The 13,327-nt window shown below is 43.9% G+C and overlaps 1 protein-coding gene across 3 annotated transcripts in view; it reads right to left on the bottom strand.

Annotated features, from left to right (window-relative positions):
* The window catches only part of ELOVL6 (ELOVL fatty acid elongase 6), a 77,325-nt gene that overhangs the window by 24,367 nt on the left and 39,631 nt on the right, over positions 1–13,327 (bottom strand). For all 3 annotated transcript variants that reach the window (XM_042049579.1, XM_042049578.1, XM_042049577.1), the window contains one exon: positions 1,557–1,688. In XM_042049579.1, the coding sequence (XP_041905513.1) occupies positions 1,557–1,688 (132 nt within the window). The remainder of the gene's footprint in view (positions 1–1,556; positions 1,689–13,327) is intronic.

Below are 13,327 nucleotides of genomic sequence, written 5' to 3' on the forward strand. Positions count from 1 at the left end.
ACAAATGCTTTGTGTAAGCCAGCTAGTTCCTAGTGTCCACATTCAATAGGAAAGTGCAATCAGGACTGGGATCCTGCTGGCAACAAACCACTTTACAAACTGATCCACAAATGAAATGCCATCTAGGAACCAATTCAACAGCTGCTGGGATTCAGACATTTCTGAAACAAACAATGACAATTGCTTACAGGACCTTAAAGCAAAATGATGTCAGACACACAGCCAGAAGTACAGCACCAAGTGCAAGCAAATGAAAACTACAAATTTCCACAGTGTTAGAACTTGCTCTTAAAGTTATCCAGACCGCTAAAAGTTTTGTCTGCTCTGAGATATTCTTTATCGTGTTGATGAACTGTTAAACCCTAGCCAAATTAAAGTTCTCCTTTTAGCATGTCCTAGCTATTAGAAATACGCCAGTGTTTTGAAAGTTTCAAGGTGATATAATTTTGGAGAAAAGAAAGAAAAGCCATGAAAAAAGCCAAACTTCTTCATTCCTGCTTTATTTCACTCTGTAGAGTCTCTCAGCAAAAACTATTCCCATCCTGTGAAAAATAATGCATCATTCACACCTGCTCAGTAAGCAAGCCTGTTTTATGTAGCTGTGAACTAATATAATCAGGAATTACTATATTGATATTAGAAAGATACAGGTAGCAGTGTTTGATAACGGTTTGTTGGTCTGTATGTTGTTGAATGAGCTTTAACTTACAGTCCCAATAGTCACTGAAATGAAGGAAAATCCTGAGGTCATCTGTGTACTATTACTAGTAATTTGTACCAAAGTTCATGTGTTTGTAAGGGCTACTTTTATAAGCATTTGTTTGTTCATTCATTTAACTTCAGCCACATTAAAAATTAGCATATTAAGCAGATAAAGTGAAATTCAGGTTGGTCAATTTTGCTTCTGACTTCAGCAACTACCAACAACCTGAACATGACATTCCCCATACTCAGTGTGGAGTCAACACACAGCCAAGAGATGTGCATTACTGAAAAGCAGCCTTTCCCTGTGGAGCCACCTTTTTGCTACAGTCACAAGCAATTTGTGATGGAATAACCAGAAGTCAGCTCCTGATATCGATTACAGTGGTCTAATTTACCTGTCATCAAAGCACTGAGTTTTGGTTTACCTCACTGTAAAGGAGATCAGAGTCTTGACTAAATATTCCATATACACGCACACACCCCATATAAACATAGTACTACTAGTAAGTGAGAACAAGACTAACATCTTAATGTGTTTATTTCCATTTGTAGCTTGCATGGTAAATGTATTGCAATGATAACCACTTTTTCTCATGTCCTCCTTCATTTTCACCTTTGTTCTTCAAGAGAGTTATTGATTTCTCCCCTCTTCAAATGCTCTGTGATCTGGTAAGTCAAAGGGGATCATTTCAGTGTTAAGGAGTGGATCAGGACACAACCCTGAACAGCAGAAGCAAAGAAATGCCACTTCTGTGTGAGCCTATTGTCACACTAGCAGTGCTGCTGTATGTGAAGAACCCCAAACCTCTTCAGGGCCTCTCCCAAGGCAGGTGGTGTGAAGAAGTGCCTACCTGAAGACGGCGAGGCTCAAAGACCAGAGCACTAGCGGCTTCCTCAGTTCAAATTTTGCTCGTTTGTTCATTAGGTGCCGACCACCAAATATAAAGGCAGCGTACAGAGCTGAAAAGAGGAATGATTTCTTCCTGCAAAACAAAACCAAAAAACACCTGTCAAGTGTTTAATTAGTATTAGATACACAGCAGAGTCACATGCGGACATCACTGCTAAGGGCTTGTGTGCTTCCTTAAAAGGAAACTCTTTTGGAGGCATTCCTGCATCCCAGCTGAGCTTATCATTTCCATATGAAACTACATGCCTGCATACAGTCAGGGCCAGGTGCAGGCAAAATTGACCCTGGGGAAGTTCTGGAAAATGACAGACAAATTTGGCTCCCATTCTTTGTCAGTTTCCAAACACTGAACTTCTGTGAGGAATAGAATAGATATTGCAGAGCCCAGACACACTTTTGCAAGCAAAACACAGCTGGTACTTGAACCAGTTGATCACATTTTGCACTTCATTTCTCTTTTTCATATAATTTTTTGTTTCCTGCAGAATCCTCCCTATATGGCAATTTAGTTTCCCACTGTTTCCTCTAAGAAGACACTCAAAGATCATGAGCACTGCAACACACCATGATGAACCCCACAAGAAGCAGAGAACCAGTGAGGAGAGGTCAATAGCCCCATTAAGCAGCAGGACCATGCTGGGTGGCATTGCCCTGCCCATGAGTGCTGGTTCAGGAAATCCAGTGCATTTGCTGAATGGTCAAGCAGGGCTCTCTTAAGGAACTTCAATTACACTCTTCAAATTGCAAGTTTTATTTTTAAAACTGTCTGATAGTAGTTCAGCTCAGCAATAATCACCAAACATTTGAACTCTGCTACTATAACTCATTGTAAATCATCCATTAGAGGTCAAAAATGGACTCAGCCTGGGATTCCTTCCCACACAACACAGTATTACACTAAGACTTAATGATGTACACTATTAATGGTGGCCTAACTGGAAAGGTATCTGTTCAAGAATAGAATTTTCCCTACATTATTTATCATTACATTCACAAATATAGGGTGGACTATGGTTTTGCACCAGGTTCTGGTTCCTACTGTACCCCAAGAAAGAATGACAAATACTCTCAAGAAAGTTAACTACTTCATCAACATCATGGAAAAGACAGAAGCAGGCTACAAGACCTCTAGTTCCTTCTGACACTGGAATCCCAAGGGCAGCAGCAGCAGACAGGCCTATGATCAGGGCATGGCACACTGCCCAGGCTTCCCATTGGGAGAGACCCACATGGTGGTCTTCATAGGATTTTCAACTGGATGTTTAAATGATAGTATGTTGCTTCACCTCAAGAGAAAGACAAGTATGTGCCGTGGTGTCACTACTGGTATCACCCAAGTGCCACCTCCAGGCTCTTCCCTTAAGATTGGCCAGCTGAGGTTACCCCATGGCAAGGAATCTGTAGAGCACAGCACGATCCTGAGGGCCAAGCATAGAGTGGCACAGCACAGCATGTGCCTGTGCCACCTCAAGGCAGCTGGTAATGGATCACGAGACCCTTGATGGCCAAGGGTCTTCCTGGAAGGTTCAGAAAAACTAAGAAAAGCTGTAGCACATCTGACTGGAAATACAAAGAAAGCACATGCAACCTTCAATCGAGGTAAATTAATTGAATTTTATGTAAGTTTGAAAGCTAAAAGAGAAAACTCCAAAGAGACAGAAGCGTATCAGTATGCATTCTGCAGCATGCCATTTTCTGCCAACTTAGAAACTCTGCTTCTACTGATGTATTTACAGCTCTGTGTTGTAAAACACAGGTAACTGCACGAAAATCCACCTGATGCTCTGAGAAGGGAGGACCCAGTGCCTGTGGTCCACTGGGTAAGCTTTAGCATCCATGCTGGCAAAAGCCCCAGGAAGACCAGGATGACCACAGAGCCCGCACCCTCTCACCTTGTGCATTTAGATGGCCGAATTGCCATGGCAATGGTTATCATGACCAGGTTTTGAAAACCACAAAGCCTCGGCCCTTATTCATATCATAATACAGAAAAAAGCATTCATTTTTACTTCACTGGTCAGGGAAGGGACAGAATCACCAATCTGATAGCATGACTGCAGTTTAGCTAGGCTGGACATCACTAAATATTTGTTAACCAGTTTGGGTAACGATGAACAACCTCAAGCTTGCTCATACTGAACCACCTAACTATTTAGACAAGATTTATGGGTTACAAGATAGAAGCAAGCTCTCAGTGTGAGTTTGGACTGCATTCCTATCTCCTTCCCTCTGCAGCCTTTTCAGCAGCGGTGTGAAACGCAGCCCATTGCCGCCTGGGCATGGGTGAGGGAAGGAAAGGAACTGTGATGGACCCATAATCTGCAGTCCTGTCCAGGCTGCTCCAGGGCACTGGGAGAGATGTCTGCTTGGCCTGATTTTGCCCCTTCAATCCCACAGAAGTCTGGGCTTGCAGCGCTCAGTGCAGACAGACAGCAATGCACATGACAAGGTATGGAGATACACGTACACACATACGGCTACTCGAGCCATGTCCATGCAGGTGCCACACAGGAGGGACCCTGCAGCTCCACACCATGAGGGAAGTGCAAACCCACACTTCACAGCACTGCAGTGTGAATCCCCCACGCCAGAGTCAGGAAAGGTCTGTCTTGCACTGATCTATGCAAGGATCTCCAAAGCAACTGAGAGCAGTGCAGGATGAGATTCCAAGTCGTGCAGGGGAAAAGAATGCAACACAGTGCTGCCATGCAGCTGTCAACATGGCACAGGCCATGCAGGCTGGCACGGGAGGATGTTGGGATTCATGAGCTAGAGACACTTTGCAGGAAGGCAAGCCGGAAACAGTTCAGTTCTAGATCAAATACAGCCGAGACTTCAAAGTAATGGTTCAACTTCAGTTCCAGTTCAAGACAAAAAAAGCAGTCTGAATGAGTTAGCAGTTCAGGTCTATGTTCTGCTTGTCTCCTGTTCTTCCTAAGCCAGATAATCTATATATCTACACCAAGTAACATTTCACTTTGCTTCTTAGTAGTGAAACTATCTTTTGTGAATTCAGTCAGTTTATTGAGGTCAATAGTTACATTACAGTAATTAGAACCAAAAAATTTTAGGCCACTTTAGAGCTTTGTAATGAGTACAGCATTATTGACAATGATGGTAAATTGTACTCCCAGAGTATGCAGCTTTGTATCAGCAGTGGCAGACAAGGCAAGATTTGACTGCACACATGATGTGAACTGCAGAGAGCAGCTGTAAGCAGTTTCAGACAAGGAGGGACACAGTAGTATTATCTCCCATCAGAGGGAAGCACAATACTGAATAATGATTAGGCTGATTTTGAAATCATCACTGTTTTGATGCTTGCTACTTTTTGCACTCAAAGGACTTTGAATTTTCCCCATTTTGCAGCATAAAAATGGTTAAAAGAACCTGGCAGGCCAGATGATAGCGTTACAAAGGGGTTGCAGAGGTATGTACTCTTAAGATAATCTGATTAACTGCATTAGACTGGTATTAACCAGTTTCCTACCAGTGTTTTTATGATGGATTTTCCCAAAGATTCATGACTACAGTCTGGTCCTGGGATAGTGACACAAAGCAATGGCAATCTGACAGAATTCAATTAGATCTGATTGATTTTAGTCAAAGGAGAGTAATATCGTGTCAGAGACTGAAATATTATAGTTTATGACTTAAACATTTTCCTGAAAGACTTTTAAAACTGTATTACAAAAGCTGCAAAGAAGACTACCACACCCTGGATGGGGCCCTGACTGAGGCCTTACACTGCTCGCTGATGAAGATGAGATGAAGTAACAGCTCAGGGCTGGGGACATTCACTGAGCACAGGCTTAACACCTCCAAGATGAGGACCACAGCCCCAGGGCTATCAGCTGCCAGGCTCAAACAGACCTCCTGCACCAAAGGGTGGAGGGAAGAGAGGCTCTGGGTATCTGGGAAAAAGGCTCTGGTCAGAGGTGCAGTGACTGCCCATCCTCCACTGTGCAGAGGAGCCCAGCTGAGGGGTCCTCACTGTGGGGGAAGCTTATCCACAGCAGAAGGGGGTGACACGGCCCATCACAGGGGCCCCCCTCAAAGGGGTGCCCAGACCCTGCACCAGAGCACCAGAGATGATGCAACAGACCCTCAGTGTTGCAAGGGACAGTGTCAAGCTGGCCCCTGCAAGAGAGGCACGTGGGCATTCCCACCTGGCCCAAAGTGTATATTAATCCACGGAGTTCTGCACTCTTCAGCATGGCGTGTGGTATGGTGGCGAGTGGTGTGGTGGCGTGTGGTGTGGTGGTGTGTGGTATGGTGGCGAGTGGTGTGGCGGCGTGTGGTGTGGTGGCGTGGCCACGGCGGCAATGGGGGACCCTCACCACCAGCAGAGCAGATGGAGGGGAGCAATGAGACGTCATTGGGACCCTCGGAGGGGTGATCTGCTTCCACCTAACCCCTGTCACCTCTCCCTGTCCCCTCACCTCGCCCACACACTTCTTTCTCTATTTCGTTCTTTCTGTTCTCTTTCCTTCTCTTTGCCTCTCTACTATTAAATAAAATACATCAATTTTTTGGCATCAATGTCTAACCTCATTTGGTTTTAATCTCGTTTCTGGGAATATTTTGAGCCTTCTAAGTTCCTTCCAGTTTATGCACAGAGACTTAACTTTCCTTGCTTTTCTGGGTGTAAACCGGATTGTAACATATCGAACAAGCATTCTGAAAGATGGAGGTCTGGAGTTGTTCTGGAGCAATGTAACTTTTACTATTAGCTGAAGAGAAACTAAATAGAGCAGAACAATGGCAAAAAAAAATTAACCTTGGAAGTAAAAAAATAAAATCCCTCAAAGTAATTCGGTAACAGACTTGCATCCAATAACTTAAATGTTAGCACATTCATATGTTTGTCTTCAATTCTGTTCTGCAGGGTAACGCAGTAGACATAAAGACAGGGCTGCCAAATCCTCCACATTTTTCTGGCATTTCTGTTTCTCACAGTTGTCTCCCACCTTCCTACATTTTCAGACTTCAGGGACTAAGTACTATCTCTACTGAATACAACTCCATGTTCCTCTGACAAAAGTTGCCAGCTCTTTCCCCCTTTATAGGTTTCTGGAGAACCTATAAAAAGCTGTATTTAGGCTTACTACAAGAGAGGGAGGCAAGAGGGGCTACAGGCTGAAGATGTGAGACAGATCTTCCAGGACAGAAGCACAGAGGTGGCTGTATCATGAGGCAAAGGGACAGGAAGAAGCTGGGAGCCATGATGGGAGAAAGAGAAGAGAAAGGATGACTAGTAAGCGTGGCAGCAAATGAGGGGAGCTGGCAGCCATGAGATGGATATGAAGCTGGGATAGCATGGAAGGCAAGGAGGCTTGAAGCCCTTTCTCTGCTGGAACCCCTGGAAGGGTGCTTCCTGCATCCATGGGCAAACCTATGGCAGAGGAACAGAGACAGGAAAGAGGAAAAGTATAACTGACCGGAAAGAGGAAAAGGAAAAGTATAACTGAAAAGAGGGAGGCAGAAACTGAGGATGATAAAGGAAGACAGGGACAAAGCTTCTCCTCATTTCCAGCCAGAAGTCCCACCCAGGAAAGCCTACTCAGGCACCAAGGAGTGACAAGAACAGATCAGCCACCCAAGCCTCAGGCAGGAAAACACAACACTGGGAAGGGACAGCAAATAATCCAAAGAGGAAAGCAATGGTAAACAAATGGCTAAGGAGTAAGACATCCTGACTCCCTCAGAAGTACTTATTTATAAAATGCTGAACATGTTAGAATTATCGCAGTACTCTAAAATAAGGGGCCAAAGCCTGAGGGTGAGCCTCATGTGCAGCAGCGTGAGACATCCCCTGTCTCTGATGCAAAGTGAAATAACCCTGAATATTGCAGTACTGCTGAAGGAGGTAGTTTTGAGCCCAGATGCACTGCTGCCATTTTTCCCCCTGAAAATAGCAGACTGAGTCATTATTGTAGAGTTCTCTGATGTTAATGAGTAAACTGAAACAGATATGTATATATATATGTGTGTGTGTGTGTTATAAAATTGACTATTTCCACAGGATTTTCCTTAATCATCAAAGAAAGTCTTTATAGAAATGCCCAAAGGACAACCTCATCATGGATTGTTTATCTTTCATCATGTAATACAGGATTATCTGCCTAACAGCATTCAGTAGGGGAGCAGTAAAGTGGTGTTAGCCTCCTCTTTCTACATTCTATAGGATTCTTAAAGCTTTTTTAAATCAAGACGTATTTACTTTGCACATTCAAAGCTCATTTTTAAATTCACTACCACTCCTTCATATGCTGTAAAGGGAGCACAAGGGGTTAAAAAATCCCCACTTGCCAGAGCAGAGTGCTGCTGGAAAGTAAATAGGCAGTTTCAGACTCCTGATGTTTTACTTTTGGCCTTCTTCATCACCATTTTACTCATGTAAAAAAAAAAAAAATTACTGAAAAAAAAGATAAATAAAAGAATGTTTGGTTATATGAAATATAAGGGAAATTTCCTATTCCTTTCTCCCAGCTTTCAACAGAAAATAACAACAATCACTTGTGTTTATAATTGAAACTGCTAACTTGAAAGTCTAACTGAAGTGCTTTAACCTGAACGCATGTGAATCCCACACCACACCCATGTCCACAGATCAGCCAGCAGGGCTGGTAGCCTTGGCAAAGTTACTTTCTCTCTGGTACTTATTTAAAAATCACACATTCTGTATAAAAAAGGGTGTGAAAACGCTTCTCAGTCTCTCAGTGTTTCTACCTCAGAAATACTGTCAAAGCAAATCTTTCTCTCTCTCTTCACTGATAGAATTTTGACAGAACTGGCAAGAAGAGATCCAATGTGTGGATATGCCAGATCTGTGTATGAAAATATAACCTGTAGTCCTGGCTTAGATTTGAGTTTCTGCAGCTGCTTCCCATTGACCGTAGCAGCCTTTGTAATGGAGAGAGAAGGACACACGGAAGAGGAAGATCTGTCTGATACATGCATGCCAACACAGTCTGATTTATTCCTACAGCTCAATATCCTTTGACATTTATATTTAGCACAGCAATGATGAGAGTCACACACACATGTAGGTGATTCACTGATGATGGTCTTTGACGTAAAAAGCTATCAGAGAATAAACAGGGACATATCTCATACCAGTCATCTGACCCCTTGATTTCTAAAGCCTGCCTCTCAAAAGGCCATTCAGCCTCCTTGTGACAGGTACTGTTGGATGTTCAAGTCTGTGCTTCCCCAAAGGCTGGAGCAACTCTCCAGGCACCTCTCTCCTGTCTGGGAGCAAGGGAAGAAAAGTCAGAGCCCTGGGAACACATATGGGCCAGGGACTGTTATTCCCCCACATGTGCCTTCTCTCTGGGGTCCCATCACCCAATTCATGTCATTACTGCCAGACAGTACATGTGTCACTGCCCCAACTCCTTAGTCCAAAGAAAGGGAAGAAACATGGGGCCGGGAGGCTGCCAGGAGGACTGCTGTGGGAACTGTCCCAAGCACAACGTTGCTGGAAAGGATGGAAGACGAGGAAGACTTGCAGCTCTGTGAGTGCTAACGGCTGAGCTGAGGGGCAGCCTGAAGCCCAGGTCCCCCACTGCCCAGGTCAGAGTGCAAAGGGTGAGAGCTGCAGGGGCAGCAAGCTCTGAAGAGCAGAGCAACTATTTTTTTGTGGTATATCACCACCTCAAAGCCTGCTCTGGTCCAGTGGAGACAGCCCCAGCTCACCACCAGCCAACTTGCATGACCAGTGTTCCAGGGGAGCAAGGGGCTGAGCCCACCTGGGCCTCTGCCCACACCGCATTCAGTCAGACCCAGGGGCAGGAAACCACTCCTGAGTTGGCAGGGCAGCCAACAGCCCTAAAATTACAGAGAGGAGAAACAAGGGCACGGAAGTGTGGGGGCATGGGGGAAGGTGGCTCATGTCCTGCACCTCCCTGATGGTTGCATTTGTTTTGTTGAAATGTTTGCCAGTAATTTGTAACACTCATGTTTGTAAAACATGTTACAGAGTATTAGTCACATACTTAAAATGTGCGCAGCTAGGGACAAAAACAGCAGCAAATTTTTCTTGTTTTCTCTGTGAATGGGAAAATGTAAGAACAGCATAGGGGTGAGAAAACAAAGTTAAAATTCAGGAACAATTTTGGGGTTTTTTTCAGCTAGACGGGGCAAACTCAGCTCTGAAGCATAGTCCCCTGTTCTTTATAAGCCTCATAGAGGCTTGATGGAAGAAACCATATTCCTGTAAAAAACTCATCAACTGCAACCCCAAATATCAGCCATGTCACAAGAGAAAAGAACCTCTCAAATAGAAAGCACTTCAGAAAAAACCCCCAAAACAAGTTCCAAAACTTTGGGTTTTGAAACCAAATTGCCAAAATTATCACTGAAAGAAAATCAGCTTCTGGCTCTGCCCCAGATTTCCTCCACTTACGCTTTGAATGGGGACCCACCCAGTGGAGACAGCAGGTGAGTGTGCTTGCTGTGATAACAGCCACTCCTGAGTTTTCCACCTGACACAGACAGCAGTGGAAGTTGCAGCCCAGTGAGTTGGCTGACTGGGGAGAGCCACACCATACCCTCCTACCCAGTTGGCACGCGTCAGCCTAAGTCAAAGCCTGCATCACCCCATCCTCAATGCCACCACACATCCCAGGGATGGGCCACATCCCAGGGGCGGCATCTGACTTCACTGTTACTGACACTGATCATATCTAACAAATATTTTTGCACAACCCCTGCAAGATTTACACTGCCAGTGCTAAGAATTGAATCTAGCCCCAGAGGAGTCACAGGAGCCTACCGGAAAAATGACCATCCCTGTTCCTGTGAAGAGCCTTTACAGAAGCTCACTGTAGTCAAGAGAAACTCCTTCACTGGGAGCCTCTGCTTAATCCATTAGCATCACTCCGACAACATATCTAGTTCTTAAGACAAAGATTTGGGGTTATAACAGGTGACAAATTAGTGTCCCAATTCCCCATGGACCCACCACAGGTTTTTCCAGACTTTGCTGAGACTTTCAGGCAGTCGGTGGAGAGATGGCAGAAAGGAGAGAAGCTAATGTAGGTCATAGGCACTGCAGGTCTGATGAAAAGCTACAGTACTTTCACTTTGAATTTCATCAATGTAAATGTAAACCTCTGGCCTCCACAGTAAAAACACAGAGCTAGTGAACACTACTGCAAGTGAACTTGGGGACTACTAACCTACATCCTTCCCAGTTGAAGTCATTCTGTTTGCTCCCACTTCTCACCTGAAAGCAGTTAATGAAGATGCTAGTGGAGGTATGTCATACAGACATAGCATGAAAATAACTAGATCTACAAACCGCCTTACTCCTTTGATCTGCTTTATCTGATCAAATTAATCAATGGTTACGACATTTTGTAATTTTACACTTAAAGGAGTACATCAACGTAAGTCCTTCAGATCTAGGAAGATCCCTGAAGAAACTCAAAATGTTATTTGTATAGACAAGCGCTGCTTTTTAAAACTGCTTAGCAGATAGATATTTCTTTATTAAACAAGACAAAACACAACTCAAGTAACAGATCAGTAAGAATACTGAAGCTGCCTTTGCCCATGCACCTGCAGAAAGCCTCAGCACCACAGTGGCAAGCTCACGTTCCTCTACCATTGCAAAGGCAATTTGTAAACATTCTGGGAAGTAGTGTCTGTTGGATCTCAAAACATATTTAAGCAAAAATGAAAGCCGTCATTTAAAATGAAACATGGAAAATGCAGGGGTTGTAAGCAGTGTGTTATTTTTCTATCTATCCGCCCTAAAAGACATTCCAGCAGACATTGCTCCCTTCCAGCCTTCTGCAATATGACCTCAGAAAATGATGTTGCTACAACGTCAGTGGATTGCAAAACACAAACAAATAAAAACTGTTCTGATTTCCCTGAGAGTGTTCTCAGCCAAAATAGATATGCACGATTTTCCTGTAAAGCAGAGCGCAATGTTAGAAACAGGACAGCAAAAAGTAATGCACAAATAAGACCTTACAGCCAGGGCGTGTTGATCACCTTATAGAAAGCATCACCGCATAACTCCTTCAGTGCCAGAAAACATTAAATTATCCTGGAGCTTTGGAGGAAACCAAACTAAGGGGATGCCTGAAAAGCACAATAATTTAGAATACTGTCCTGGCTCCGGCCAGGACAGGGTTAATTTTGCAGTAGCCAGGAGGGGGCATGGCTCAGACTCAGGGGTTATTCTACACCATCACATGTCACTGCTGTGTTGTCAGGTTGGAGGGAAGGGAGTCTCTTCCAGGGAGAAGGGGTTCCTTTTGGTCAAGTGAGCATGGCAGAGGGAGCTGTCCAGTCCTGTCTGTTGCTGGGGGTCTTCTGTATGAATCCTTCCTTTCGTGTACCCTCTGTCGTAAGTATTGTTGCTGTTATCGTTTGTTTTCTTATCTCATTGCTCTTTGCAGTAAACCGGTCTCATCTCAACCCGTGGTGCCTCCAATTCTCCTCTGCAGCAGGGGAGTGGCCAGGAGGGGAGCGAGTGAACAGAGCACAGGTTTTAGAGGGAATTCTAAATTGGGACATACCATTCCTAAACCATGACAGATAGACACTTACTTCTCTTCCCCACCTAAAGACCTAAAACCATATACGTGGATGAGAGCATGCCAGCAATACCATTTGGTGGCCTAGCTTTGATTAAAAGGGGATACTAGTACCAGTGATATTACATTAATGGAACTGTGGAATAAAATGTTTTGCTTTCAAAACTTGTGAATGCCCAGGCGACCTGTGGAAGAGAAGGGAGCAAATGGATCTCATAAAAAAGGACATTCTGGTGGAGAAGCAAATGAAAGAATATCTTCCAACAACCCATACTGAAGAAAAATCAGGTCATCTTGAGAACAACTGCCTGCTCTGACTGGTCCCATAGTACTTCTTGATGCATGATGTCAAGGACTGCTTGATGTATCTAATAAAATCTTCAAGGACGTGTGACCTTTGTCTACGGATGAGAAAGCAAATGACAAAGGATGCTAATGGACATGATGCTGTGAACCTGGACCTAAGTCTTGACTGATAGGAAACTGGCAAAATCCAGACAAAAAAATGGGGCAATCTTGTCATAATCTTTTCAGTTACCACTCTAAAACAAAGAGCTCTGCCCAACAGCCATTTTCCTTCTTAATCAACTGGGAATCAGATCAAAACAAACAGAAAGGTGTTTCAGCAGAGCTCAGAACCTGCAACAGCAAGCAATTCAGAGTAGCCAGGATGCAAATTTACATGCTGCTACCTCCTTTCAACACAATGTTTTGCCACTTGTCCAACATGTCCACTGGCAGGGAAAGTAGCATTAGCTGGTTATGTTATCATTACCAAATGACATTTTCGTGAACTACGCCTCACTACTGCTTACGAGTTTCTTGCTTTTCATTCCAAGTGGAGGCTTCAATTCTCAGAATAATCTGCAAATAAATTTGTGGGTACTTTCAACCTGGCACAATTCCCATGTCACTGACTGTGACCTATAGCTTCTCCATTAAATCCAGAATTGCTTTACCTGAAATCAGTCAAGGCACTATCTTTAAAGGAAACCCTTTCAAACGCAAAGGTAGAGGCACACTGGCTTGAATCCAACTAAAAGTCTTTGAGGAGCATATTAAACACCATGAGAAATACTGCAAGCAATAAACCAGTGGAAGTAATTTTCTAATTACTGTCAGAATTTTCAGGATCTGAGGTGGACAAAATTTAAGA

This window comes from Corvus kubaryi, unplaced genomic scaffold (assembly GCF_017639235.1).
Source record: "Corvus kubaryi isolate FWS band 111438036 unplaced genomic scaffold, C.kubaryi_AGA036_p1.0 71, whole genome shotgun sequence".
In the NCBI taxonomy this organism is placed as follows: Eukaryota; Metazoa; Chordata; class Aves; order Passeriformes; family Corvidae; genus Corvus; species Corvus kubaryi.